The sequence below is a fragment of the Rana temporaria genome, chromosome 6 (genome assembly GCF_905171775.1).
Source record: "Rana temporaria chromosome 6, aRanTem1.1, whole genome shotgun sequence".
NCBI lineage: Eukaryota > Metazoa > Chordata > Amphibia > Anura > Ranidae > Rana > Rana temporaria.
Window position 1 is genome coordinate 87,400,971 of NC_053494.1, and position 12,850 is coordinate 87,413,820.

At 44.4% G+C, this 12,850-nt stretch overlaps 1 protein-coding gene across 2 annotated transcripts in view; it reads right to left on the reverse strand.

The window, feature by feature from the left end:
- Positions 1-549: 549 nt before the first annotated feature.
- LOC120943596 (lipopolysaccharide-induced tumor necrosis factor-alpha factor homolog) overlaps positions 550-12,850 on the reverse strand; it is a 116,340-nt gene continuing 104,039 nt past the window's right edge. For both annotated transcript variants that reach the window (XM_040356972.1, XM_040356973.1), the window contains exon 5: positions 550-1,056. In XM_040356972.1, the coding sequence (XP_040212906.1) occupies positions 948-1,056 (109 nt within the window). In that variant the 3' untranslated portion in view covers positions 550-947. The remainder of the gene's footprint in view (positions 1,057-12,850) is intronic.

The following is a 12,850-nucleotide window of genomic DNA, read 5'->3' on the forward strand; positions in this document are numbered from 1 at the left end:
TTTCCGTCTAGATACGCGTCGTAAAATTAGGGCTGAGCCCTCGGTGTTCTAAGCAATGTTAAGTATGGCCGTTGTTTCCGCGTCGAAATTTAAAAAATCACGTCGTTTGTGTAAGTCGTCCGTGAATGGCGCTGGACGCCATTTACGTTAACGTCTAAACAAATGACATCCGTGCGACGTCATTTAGCGCAATGCACATCGGGTAATTTTCCCGACGAAGCATGCGCAGTACGTTCAGCGCGGGAACGCACCTCATTTAAATGGTGCCCGCCCCATTTGAATTAGGCGGGCTTGCGCCGAGCGGATTTACGTTACACTGCCGCAAGTTTACAGGTAAGAGCTTTGTGAATCAGGCACCTACGCTGTAAACCTGCGGCGGTGTAACGTAAATGGGATACGTTACGCTGCCGTGGAGCAACGTAAATGTATCTGAATCTGGCCCGTTGTTCATATAATTGAATTACGTAATGTGAGTGGGACAGAACAGGTACAGATGAGGCCTGTGAGAAATTATACACATTGGGGTCTTTTAAAAAATATTTTCACACAAAATTTACACAACTTTTATCCAGAATTTGCACACTTTGTTTCAAACTTGTAGAAATAGTCCCCTTAGATTGTGTTTTTTCTTTTTTTAAATAAATAAATCTCACAATTTACAAACAAATATTTAAAGCAAACATGCTCCACACAAAGTAATTTTAAGGTTTTCTTTATAAAACTAAATGTTAATTAGAAATATTTTTCACCCTAGTTTGAATCACTTTAAAATCACATTCACAGTATAAAATCCATTAAACACATGACCAGTAAACCTAAAAAGTATAGAAGCAGAGACTTTTATGGTTAAATATGATTGCTTAAAATCCTTGTATTTTTGAAAATAAGTAGTAAGACACAGACAATAGTATTTTTCAAAAATATGAACTGGCTTCTTCAGGCATTCCTCATAGCCTTTTATACTTTCCCAAATGATGATTGCAGTTTGGACAAAAGTGGTCAACATCCTTACAGCTGTCCACACAAAAGGGAATGAGGCAGCATCCCAGCCAGCAGCTGTAATACATAATAAAATAAACAAATGTTGTTATATTTATTGATATATTGCAAACAATGTGGTAAATGTTATTTTAAAAACTCTTTGAACTTTGTATCATTCTAATAGGATAAATGCAAAATGTTCATGAGTCAAGGCTGCTGCTAAAAGTACACCTGAATATTTAAGTTCCTTTATGGGGGGTAGCCTGAAATAACATTTCTATAAGCTAGTATCTGAAAAAATCTTACCTATCCCCCAGATTCATATTTGTCCTTCTTAGTGTTACTTCCTTCCAAATTCCTAGAAATATACAGTATATGGTGCTGAGCACATCAGGAGATGCAAACCTCAACTTCAGTTAAAAAAAAATTGAGATCAAGCACATCCATCCACTGCCTCACTACTGGTCAATGAGACCTCCCTAATTCTGAACTAAAGTTTTTGGATTTACCCTAATTTTTAACAGATTTGTAAATGTAAGTACAGACACCAATAGGTGATAGGGTGATATTAGCAGGTAGTGTTGGGCAAACGGTTTGGTCGGAGAATGAGTTTGGGCCGAACATTTGCCTGTGTCGAGCGTTTACCGAACACTCGAATTTGCAGGGCGTTTGCCCTGCCAAACACCCTGCAATGCACTGCACACTGCGCGATGCATTCTGTGTCCTGATTGGGCAAAGCTTTGACTGTGTTTGGCTAACTTAACTCTCAAGACCTGGCCCACAGGGCTGAGGGTTTTTGATAGGTGTACTGAGGCAGGGTGTTGTGGTGTTTTCATGAAGCTATTTTGAGGCCTATATTTGCCTTAATAAAGAAGCACAGAAACCCAGTTATGACGTCACTGGTATGTCTAAATAGGTATAGGTGTCCAAAATTAGATCTGATAAAAACAATATTTTCTTTTTTCCTAAATTCATTTAATTCATTTAATGGTGGGGGAGAGAGGAGGAACAGTGAAGGCAAAATATAAGCAGATAAGAATTCATATTTAATCTGCTCGTTCTGTCATCCACAGTGGACCTTACAATCAGTGTGCGCCAAAACAAGACGCAATAAACTTGAAAGAAAATGATCATCATTTCTCTATGTAATATAAAGTCAGCAGTGTATAATCCATTAAAAACATCACTGCTGGCACAAGAAGGCACTGCATAATGCACAGATATGCATTAGGACCCAGAAGTCTCTTTTTATATTGTGGTATTGCTGCAATGTTTTTTTAAAAGACCTCAATAAATGCTGATTTTATGTTATGTGGATCATCTTCTTTCAAGTACTTTAAGGTGCACTCCAGGCAGATATGAAGACCCAGGTTAATGCAGCTCTGTATTTAATCAACAATTTTTTTCTTTTTTTTTAATGCAAGTAGTGCAAATACCCGAATTGGACAAGGTATCAGACTCTTGCAATCCTCCACCCAACAGAGATGAGAGAGGTAGAAGCAGCAAAAGGGGCCAGTCAGCTGTGCTATAGTGTTCATTAGGGATGAGCTTTGTGTTCTCATATTAATACCACAGGCAGTGATCAGCAAGTATTGTCAGTATTTGTGCAGCTACATCTCCCTGCGGGCCATTAGTATGTCTGGAAGGAAAACAAGGAGAGGCAGAGAGTCACAAGCCGATAAAAGAGAGCAAGCAGGCTCTGCGTCTAGAGGCAACAGTGCTGGTCGTGGACACGGTGCATCCTCATCAGCACGTGGCCGTGGGACACGCTCTTCCTTTTTTTTGTCAGCTGGCCGTGTTGAGCCAAACATGCCGAACACTTGGTAGAGTGAATGACCAAGCCGTCCTCATCCTCTCTCACCCAGGCTCAGGGTACTTTGTCTGGCAAAGCAGCTGCCAACGCAGCCTCTTCCCTCTGCTCAATGGCATCAGTCACTCCTTCCCTAGCCCCACCATGTCCTCCTGAGGAGTCCCCCAAACTGTTGACCACAGTGTTGGGTACATGCTGCAGGAGGATGCGCAGTGTTTTGAAGGCTCCGATGATGGTACACAGCTAGAGGAAGGCAGTAACGTGAGCGCAGAGAGAGGGGGTGCCCAAGAAGGACAGCAATCTGGCAGTCATGTTCCCCCAGCTGCAGCATACTGCCAGGTTCTCTACAGTGATGAGGAGGGAGGGGATGATGAGGTCACTGACTCCACATGGGTGCCTGATAGGAGAGAGGAGAAGGAGGAGGAGGCACATCTCCAACGAGGCAGGATGCCCTTCAGGGGCCAGCACACCGAATGCATCACACCACAGAGCTCCACATGTGCAGGGCGCTGCTGTCTCTCTGCGTTATTCCAAAAGGCTTTTTTTGAGACGAGTGCATCAGATCGCACCACTGTTATTTGCAACATATGTCGCAAGCGTATCTCGCGTGGCCAAAATATCACCCGCTTGGGCTCCACATGCTTGACCAGACATATGTCGACCTGCCATGCAGTTCGTTGGCAAGCGTACCTCAAAGACCCACACCAAAGAACAAAATGGACCTCTCTTTGCTCCTCATCAGCTGGGATCTCCAACCCCACTATACCTTCAATCCTGTCTAAAGCCTGCACTGATAGGACTGAAGGTGTAGAATTAGGTGTGTCATAGCCAAGTACTTGCGGGCAATCTACTATCGGAACACCGACGTGTTGTGGAAATTGTTATAAATGCATGTTGTCCCCCAGTGTCGGTTTTGCTGTAATGCGCACATGTGAGCATATTCACACATACAGACGTTGGTGGAAGACCATTGGCGCAAACACCTTCCCATGGACACAGCAGATTTGCACGCTCCTTTTAGGGATGTTCATTTATGCCTCAGCAAGGGACTGCCCACTTCTTGTCGACTGCATTAAATGACTCCGAGTGGACAGATCTGCGTACATGGGAACTATAGCATAACTATACGAAAATTATGGTTATCTGATCCATGATTAAGTATGGTTTGCAGCAATGGCAGCAGTGAGTTGGTTTGCACACAGCTTTGTGCAAAGCCATGCTTTCTAGTTCCTTTGTCTCACAGAGAGCATTGACCCCTGCACCCAGCCATTTGCACACATCACTGCTAGCATTCTATTTGAATATATACATGTCTGTGATTGGCTGTTTTGTGAAGCCACCACCTTCTTTTGTTACTCGTGTTGACACTATAAATAAAAAAAACAGCAGGCTGTTCCTGGTCAGTGATGGCTGGGAGCTAGGATGAGAACAGACTGGTATTGAGGTCTCTTGACTTGAATGTATGGCAGACCGAATGCATGGTGAGTGAAACTTTTAGCTTAAAGATGGTTTTTTTCACTAAGATGAAGTGTGTGCTTATAGCACAAGGCAAAATGGCTGTGTGCTCTGCATACAACCAAAACTGCCACGCCAGATTGTACCAGGCAAATTTCCCTGCCCAGCTGCTGCAGCGCCGAAAGAAGTTTGCTCCCAGCCATCCACATGCCCAGCGGTTGAATGCTAGCTTAGCTAAATTGCTAGCACTTCAACTGCTGCCTTTTCTGTTGGTAGACTCTGCCCCCTTCCGTGAGTTTGTGGAATGTGCGGTACCTCAGTAGCAGGTTCCCAAATGCCACTTTTTCTCATGGAAGGCGATTCCGGCTCTCTACCGGCATTTGGAAGGCAATGTCCATGCCTCGCTGGACCAGAAGGCATGGACAGGGACGTTACTTATCTTACACCGCGCATTGGGTGACTCTGCTGGCAGCTGGGAAGGATGCAGGACAAGGTACAGTAGTGTTGGAGGTTGTTCCGCCACCACGCCTCTAAAATGCTACTACTGGTGATTGTGACATACCTCTCTCCTCCACCCCCTCCTCTTCTTTTTCTTCCTCTGTGGCCTCTTCCAGTGCTGATTTGTCCTCGGGAACTAGCGGTGCTCTGTAGGCATTCAAGGGGCTACGCAGGCAAAAATATGCCATGCGGTGCTTGAGCTGGTGTGCTTGGGGGACAGGAGCCACGCTGGGGCAGAGGTTCTGTCAGCTCTGCAGGGGCAGGTTTAGAGGTGGTTGACACCTTGCCAGCTTAAGTCAGGAATGGTGGTTTGCGACAATGGCACCAACCTCCTCTCCGCCCTCCGACAGTGTCATGTATCGGGATCTTCCTGGTCACACAGCTGCAGTTTTACCTGTTGTGCTACAGAGGAGATCTGGACTTTTGAAAATGTCCTTGCAGTATGCAGCATTACCCTGGACTCACTAGTCCCACCTGCTGCCAGCTGTGGACAATTTTTAATCAATGCAGCCCATAAATTGGAAGTGATGCTATCACTCAGCGCCCGTTTATGTGGATTAGCTCCCTGGATGTTCTGACTGCTTGTGATCTCGATTGTCGTCTTGAACTTCTGCCTGAATCCCTGACTACTCTCTAGCCTACTGATTTTGTACTTCAACGCCAGCTCGTGTATGACCTTTGCCTGCCTGACCACTCTCTGGATTTTAATCGTGTACTGCTTTGCCCGATTTGTTGCCAACCTAATCTGCCTGACTATGTTTTGCCTGAATCCTCAGCACACAAGTTCCACTTCGGACACTACCAACCACTGGTACCTTACAGACAACTGACCCATGTGCCCTGTTTTGCTCATGTCCTTAACTTGGTGGTGCAGCGGTTCTTGGGCAGGTACCCGGCCTTATAAGATGTCCTGAAGCAGGCCAGGAAACTGTGTGCATTTCCGACGGTCATATACAGTCATGGTCGAAATTGTTGGAACCGCAGGAATTTTTCCAGAAAATCAAGTGTTTCTTTACAGAAACGTATTGCAGTAACACATGTTTTGCTATACACATGTTTATTCCCTGTGTGTATTGGAACAAAACAAAAAAAGGGAGGTAAAAAAGCAAATTGGACATAATGTCTCACAAAACTCGAAAAATGGGCTGGTCAAAATTCTTGGCACCCTTAACTTAATATTTGGTTGCACACCCTTTGGAAAAAATAACTAAAATCAGTCGCTTTCTATAACCATCAATAAGCTTCTTACACCTCTCACCGGGAATTTTGGACCACTCTTCCTTTGCAAACTGCTCCAGGTCTCTCTTATTGGAAGGGCGCCTTTTCCCAACAGCAATTTTAAGATCTCTCCACAGGTGTTCAATGGGATTTAGATCTGGACTCATTGCTGGCCACTTTAGAACTCTTTAGCACTTTGTTGCCATCCATTTCTGGGTGCTTTTTGACGTATGTTTGGGGTCATTGTCCTGCTGGAAGACCCAAGATCTCGGACACAAACCCAGCTTTCTGACACTGGGCTCTACCAAAATCCTTTGATAATCCTCAGATTTCATGATGCCTTGCACATATTTAAGGCACCCAGTGCCAGAGGCAGCAAGACAACCCCAAAACATCATTGAACCTCCATCATATTTCACTGTGGGTTCTATGTTCTTTTCTTTGTAGGCCTCATTCCATTTTCGGTAAACAGTAGATGTGCTTTACCAAAAAGCTCTATCTTGGTCTCATCTGTCCACAAGACGTTTTTTCAGAAGGATTTGGCTTACTCATGTTACATTTTGGCAAACTGTAATCTTGCTTTTTTATGTCTCTGTGTCAGCAGTGGGGTCCTCCTGGGTCTCCTGCCATAGCGGTTCATTTCATTTAAATGTCGACGGATAGTTCGCGCTGACACTGATGCTCCCTGAGCCTGCAGGACAACTTGAATTTCTTTGGAACTTGTTTGGGGCTGCTTATGCACCATCCGGACTATCTTGCGTTGCAACCTTTCATCAATTATTCTCTTCCGTCCACACCCATATTAATTAGCTACAGTGCCATGGGTTGCAAACTTCTTGATAATGTTGCGCACTGTGGACAAAAGCACATCTAGATTTCTGGAGATGGACTTGTAACCTTGAGATGGTTGATATTTTTCCACAATTTTGGTTCTCTCCCCTATGGAGGATCGGATGAACACGGACCATATGTCCGTGTTCATCCGATCTGATCCGCCAGACGGAAGAAAAATCGGGTTTTCTTCCGTCCGCAAATGCGGATCTTTGCGGAGGCGGACAATTACGAGTGTCAGCGGATGGTCATCCGCTGACACCCGTAATCACATAGGGACCCATGTATGTCCCGTTTTCATCCACAAACGGACGGATAAAAATGCGGACATACGGTCCGTACGTGTGAAAGGGCCCTAAGTGAACTTCTCTCCTTTTTATCTGCTTTCAGGTGTGATTTTTATATTGCCCACGCCTGTTACTTGCCCCAGGTGAGTTTAAAGGAGCATCACATGCTTGAAACAATCTTATTTATCCACAATTTTGAAAGGGTGCCAAGAATTTTGACCAGCCCATTTTTGGAGTTTTGTGAGACATTATGTCCAATTTGCGTTTTTTCCTCCCTTTTTTTGTTTTGTTCCAATACACACAAAGGTAATAAACATGTGTATAGCAAAACATGTGTTACTGCAATACTTTTCTGTGATGCCGCGTACATGTGATCATTTATCGGCATGAAAAAAACGTTTTTAAAAACTTAATTTAACCACCAGAATGGCGGCTACAGCGCAGACCTGAAAATCCAACAAGACGTCAATTGACGTCCGCCCCTTTCCTCGTTCCCCGCGCGCGCTCCCGAGCGCGCAGTGGGGAAACTCTGTGCTGCCCGTGTCCCTTGGACACAGCCAATCACAGATCGCCGTGAACGGCCAATCGGAGTGGCCGTTTGGTAGGCGATCTGTGCGGCCAATAAGAGATGATCTCATATGTAAACATATGAGATCATTTCTCATTGCCGGCTCTCACAGAGACAGCGTCCTGTCAGGGAGAGAGGAGACCGATCTGTGTCTCTTGTACATAGGGACACAGATCGGTCACCTCCCCCTGTCACCCCCCTTCCCCCACAGTTAGAACACTATGCAGGGTACACATTTAACCCCTTCCTCACCCCCTAGTGTTAACCCCTTCAATGCCAGTCACATTTATACAGTAATTAGTGCATATTTATAGCACTGATCGCAGTATAAATGTGAATGGTGCCAAAAATGTGTCAAAAGTGTCCGATGTGTCCGCCATAATGTCGCAGTCCCAATAAAAGTCATAGATTGCCGCCATTACTAGTAAAAAAATAAATAATAAAAAATAATAATTCTGTCTCCTATTTTGTAGGCGCTATAACTTTTGCGCAAACCAGTCGCTTATTACGATTTTTTTTTTTTTTACCAAAAATATGTAGAAGAATAGGTATCGGCGTAGACTGAAAAAAAAAAAGTTTTTTTTTTTAAAAAATATGGGGATATTTATTATAGCAACAAGTAAAAAATATTGTATTTTTTTTCAAAATTGTCGTTCTTTTTTGTTTAAAGCGCAAAAAATAAAAACCGCAGAAGTGATCAAATACCACCAAAAGAAAGCTCTACTTGAAGGGAAAAAAGGATGTCAATTTTGTTTGGGAGCCACGTCGCACGACCGCGCAATTGTCAGTTAAAGCGATGCAGTGCCGGAAGCTGAAATTTCACCTGGGCAGGAGGGGGGTATATGTGCCCAGTAAGCAAGTGGTTAAAATCATTTTTTGGCTTCTGAAAAAAAATGTGTTTTTCAGGTTGTAAAAAATGATCGTGTGTGGGCTAAAACGACGTTTTAAACCTGTGCATGCTCAGAAGCAAATTATGAGACGAGAGCGCTCGTTCTGGTAAAGCTACAATAATGGAGTAAGCACATTAATCACGCTATAACAGACAGAAAAGTGCGAATCGTCTTATACTAACACGGAATCAGCTAAAGCAGCCCAAAGGCGAATAGAACTTCCGCTTTAGAGTGCCGTCGTACGTGTTGTACGTCACCACGCTTTGTTCATCATTTTTTTTAAACGATGGTGTGTGGGCAACGTCGTTTTTAATGATGAAGTTGGAAAAACTTTGTTTTTTGGACATGATGAAAAACAAAGTTTTTTTTTCATGCCGAAAAATGATCGTGTGTACGCGGCATTAGAAATACTTTATTTTCAGGAAAATAATCTGGGGTGCCAACAATTTCGGCCAATAATTGTAATGCCAGTGCTCGGCTGGCTGACCTCCAAAAGGAATACAACTTGCCCAAGAACCGCCCAATCTGTGACATGCCCACCAGGTGGAACTCTACGTTGGCCATGCTGCACATGCAGAAGAGGGCCATCAATGACATTCTGTGCCAATATGGCACCAGGACAGGGTAAGGGGAGCTTGGTTTTTTTCCCCACGCCAGTGGGCCATGATCGGGGATACATACACTGTCCTGTCACCATTTGAGGAGGCCAGGAGGATGGTGAGCAGTGACAGTGCATGCATCAGTGACACTGTCCCTCTTATCCATCTGTTGGAGCACACGCTGCGTGGAATAATGGATAGGGCACTTGAGGCAGAACAGTAGGAGGAAGGCCCCCTTTATCCAGAGAGGGATCATTGCTGGCTGGCAACCCTCCTTGATCCACATTACAAGGGTAAGGTTGCGGAACTTATCTTGCCGGCGCAGAGGGAGATAAAACATCTTTGGGAGGCCTTGCAGAAAGGTCTGTGCAATGCGTTCCCAGAGACTGTGAAGTTACAAAATCCTGGTCCTGGACAACGTGTTGCTGAGGCTTTGGTCAGTCAAAGAAGGAGCAGTGGAGAAGGTGGCCGTCTGACCGATACGTTCAGACAATTTTTTAGTCCGCAGCCCCAAGGTATGACCGGTTCCAGCAACCATCGCCAGCGTCTGTTTTACATGGTGCGGGAATACCTAGGGGCAAGATCTGACTTGGACACCTTTCCCACTGAAAATCCTCTGGCTTACTGGGTCTTGAGGATGGATCACTGGCCAGAGCTTGCACAGTATGCAATTGAGCTACTGGCCTGTCCTGCATCCAGCGTTCTTTCGGAAAACACACATTCAGTGCTGCTGGAGGCTTTGTAACTGATCACAGGGTGCGCGTCTCCACCGACTCGGTCGATCGACTGACCTTCATAAAAATGAATCAGGCTTGGATCACCACCAGCTACCAAGCACCTGATGCTGATGTGATGGAATAATTTGTTTGGAAATGTCAGATCCCCCAAGACTGCCTATGCTGATGCTGAGTGACTATCCTGTCATGCTGAGTGACTATCCTGTTATGCTGAGCGACTATCCTTTTCCTCCTCAATGATCATGCTGATAGCTTGTAAGAACATTTTTGGTTCTGGGCACCGCCACCAGTGGCTAAGGCCCAATTTTTTGGCCCCTGTTTAACAGGTGCATGTAATTACAATTCTTGATCTAATATTTCACAGCAGGGCCCATTCCTGCGCCCACCAAGAGTAACTGTGAGGACTCAGTGTTGTGGCACCAGCGCCAGCACCAAAGGCCCAATTTTTCTACCACTTTTCAACAATGGCATGTAATTACAATTCTTGATACAATAGTTCACAGCAGGCCATTCCAGCACCCACCAAGACTAACTGTGAGGTCTTACAGTGTTGTGGCAACCCTAGGGCCCAAATTTGTGCAGAGAATATATACGGCAGGCCCCTACTTTCAAACATCCAACTTACAAACGACTCCTACTTGCAAACGGAGGGAGACAACAGGAAGTGAGAGGAAAACTACCCCTAGGAAGGGAAATTATTTTCTGTAAGAGGTGTCTCCTGTCCACTGATGCAAATTATCACCAATCCTTGTTTCACTAAAGAAAACAAATTTTCAAAAAAAAAAAAAAACATTTGTAATTGGGACAGAAAGTGAGGTGAAATCTTCTGAACAGATGCGCACACACAGCAAAACAAATGTTACAGGGGTGATAACCCTTAACTATGTTTTCCAAAAAGCTTAAAAATAGATTTTATGGCTTGTGCTACACTTTAAAGAAGCACCAGTTCAAAATTACAAACAGATTCTACTTAACAACAAACCTACAGACCCTGCCTTGTTTGCACCGCCTGTATACTGCTGTTCAAAGTATATAGGGCCAAAGGGGCTGGCAATGACCTGGGGGGAGGGGAGGGCGGAAACCCATGCTATTTTTCTCAATGATTTTCATCCATATTGCAGGGACGAGACATTACATTAAAGCCGCAAGCAGTTTTAAATGACGTTTTTCCTATAGAAATTTAATTTTGTACAGGGACAGTTCTAAACATGTGCCACTTCACAGGCATGTTATAGACACCCAGCAGGTACGATATTTAAAGGAATATTTCAAAGCATCATTAAAATCACTGCTCCCGAAAAAACTTCAGTTTTTAAAACTTTTTTTTGCATTGATACATGTTCCCTGGGGCAAGACTTGGGTCCCCAAACCCGTTTTAGGACAATAACTTGCATATTAGCCTTTAAAATGAGCACTTTTGATTTCGAACGTTCGAGTCCCATAGACTTCAATGGGGTTCTAAAGTTTGCGCGGACGTTCGGTCCGTTCAAAGGTTCTGATGCAAACCGGTGGGTGTTTGGCTCATCCCTAGTGTTCATGTCATAAAAGAAGCATGCTGATAGGAGATGAGAGCAGCTAAAGAGATGAGCTCATCAGTCTGCTTCTTCTCCTTTGTCCTTTTTATCCAATTTTGCTGAAATGTCAAAATGGCATTTCATTAATTTCTATGCTGAGCTGTGATGCTTAGAAATTGATGCTTTCGGGTAAGCTCCTATCCATTGCCTGAAAAATGCATTCAGTGTATTCTTTAACACTGCACTGTTCGGCACCAAGGAACCCCACTGTATTGTGAACAGGGCACAAAGAAAAAACAAATGTTTCCTTTGAGCCCTTGTGGTGAATGGTGTTGATCCAATGCAGAAAAACACAAGTCCCATAGTTGCCAACATTTAAAAAAAAACATTTAGGGACATATACAGGGACGGGCAGGAAAAGGGGGGGGAGGGGGGAGAAGGGGAGGTAAGGGAAGGGAAAAAGAAAAAGGAAGGTGAGGAGTGAAAACGTGAATGTGCTGATGTTGTGAGGTAATAAGAATAAGTGCAAAAAATTAAGAAGTGAGTGCGCTGGAGATCGCAATATAAAGTGGCGTGCACTGAACGCGGAAGAGGCTGGGAGAGCTGTGAGGGAACTTCACCCTTACACGGTAATGGGTGAAGTCTTCATCTTTACACGGTCATAGATGAGGAGTTCCTGAAGCAGAGGGTCTGGAGAGAGGCTGTCGGAATGTATGTCCAGATAAAGTTCTCCATCATGGACTTCAGGGCAGGTGATTGTGATTGTCCTGTCATTGCCAAAGGTTCCTGTATCTCTGTGCTTTGTTTCAGCTACAAGACTGACTCCGGCTTCTGACCCTGGCTATGTTTATCGTGTACTCTGAATTCTGGAATCCCTGACCACGGCTTAACTTTGACCATCCTTTGGCAAATCCCTGTCAAGCCCCTGTGCACAGACTCACAGCCCAGGTAGCTTCTTACCTTGTTACCGTGGGCTGTGTGTATTTGTAAGGGTGAGCATACAATTCTGCAATATGGACTCCAGCCAAGGAAAGCCCTTACAACTGATTTGCTCAGTATACACCATGCTGTAACATCTTTCTAAGTGGCTTACATCACCAACGTTTTTCTACTTATGAATATCAATCATTAAATGGAACATTCAAAAGGATTCATTGTCTGTCTCTCTAAAGCCTCGTACACACGATCGGACATCAAACAAACTTTCCCTTGGATTTTTGTCCGAAGGGAGTTGTCCGGTCACACCCATAGCATACCCACGCTCAGACTTTTTCGGCAAAAAACACAAACGTAGTGACATTTCAACGCACTGACGAGAGTTTAAAAGAGGAAGTTCAATTCTCTGGCGTCAACCTTAGGGCTCCTTCTGCGAATCGAGAGTTAGTAGAGGTTTCATCTGTGTGCATTCGTGATTTTCAGTTTCGTGCAATCTTGTTTGTTTTCTGAATGTCCGTTCGTCAAG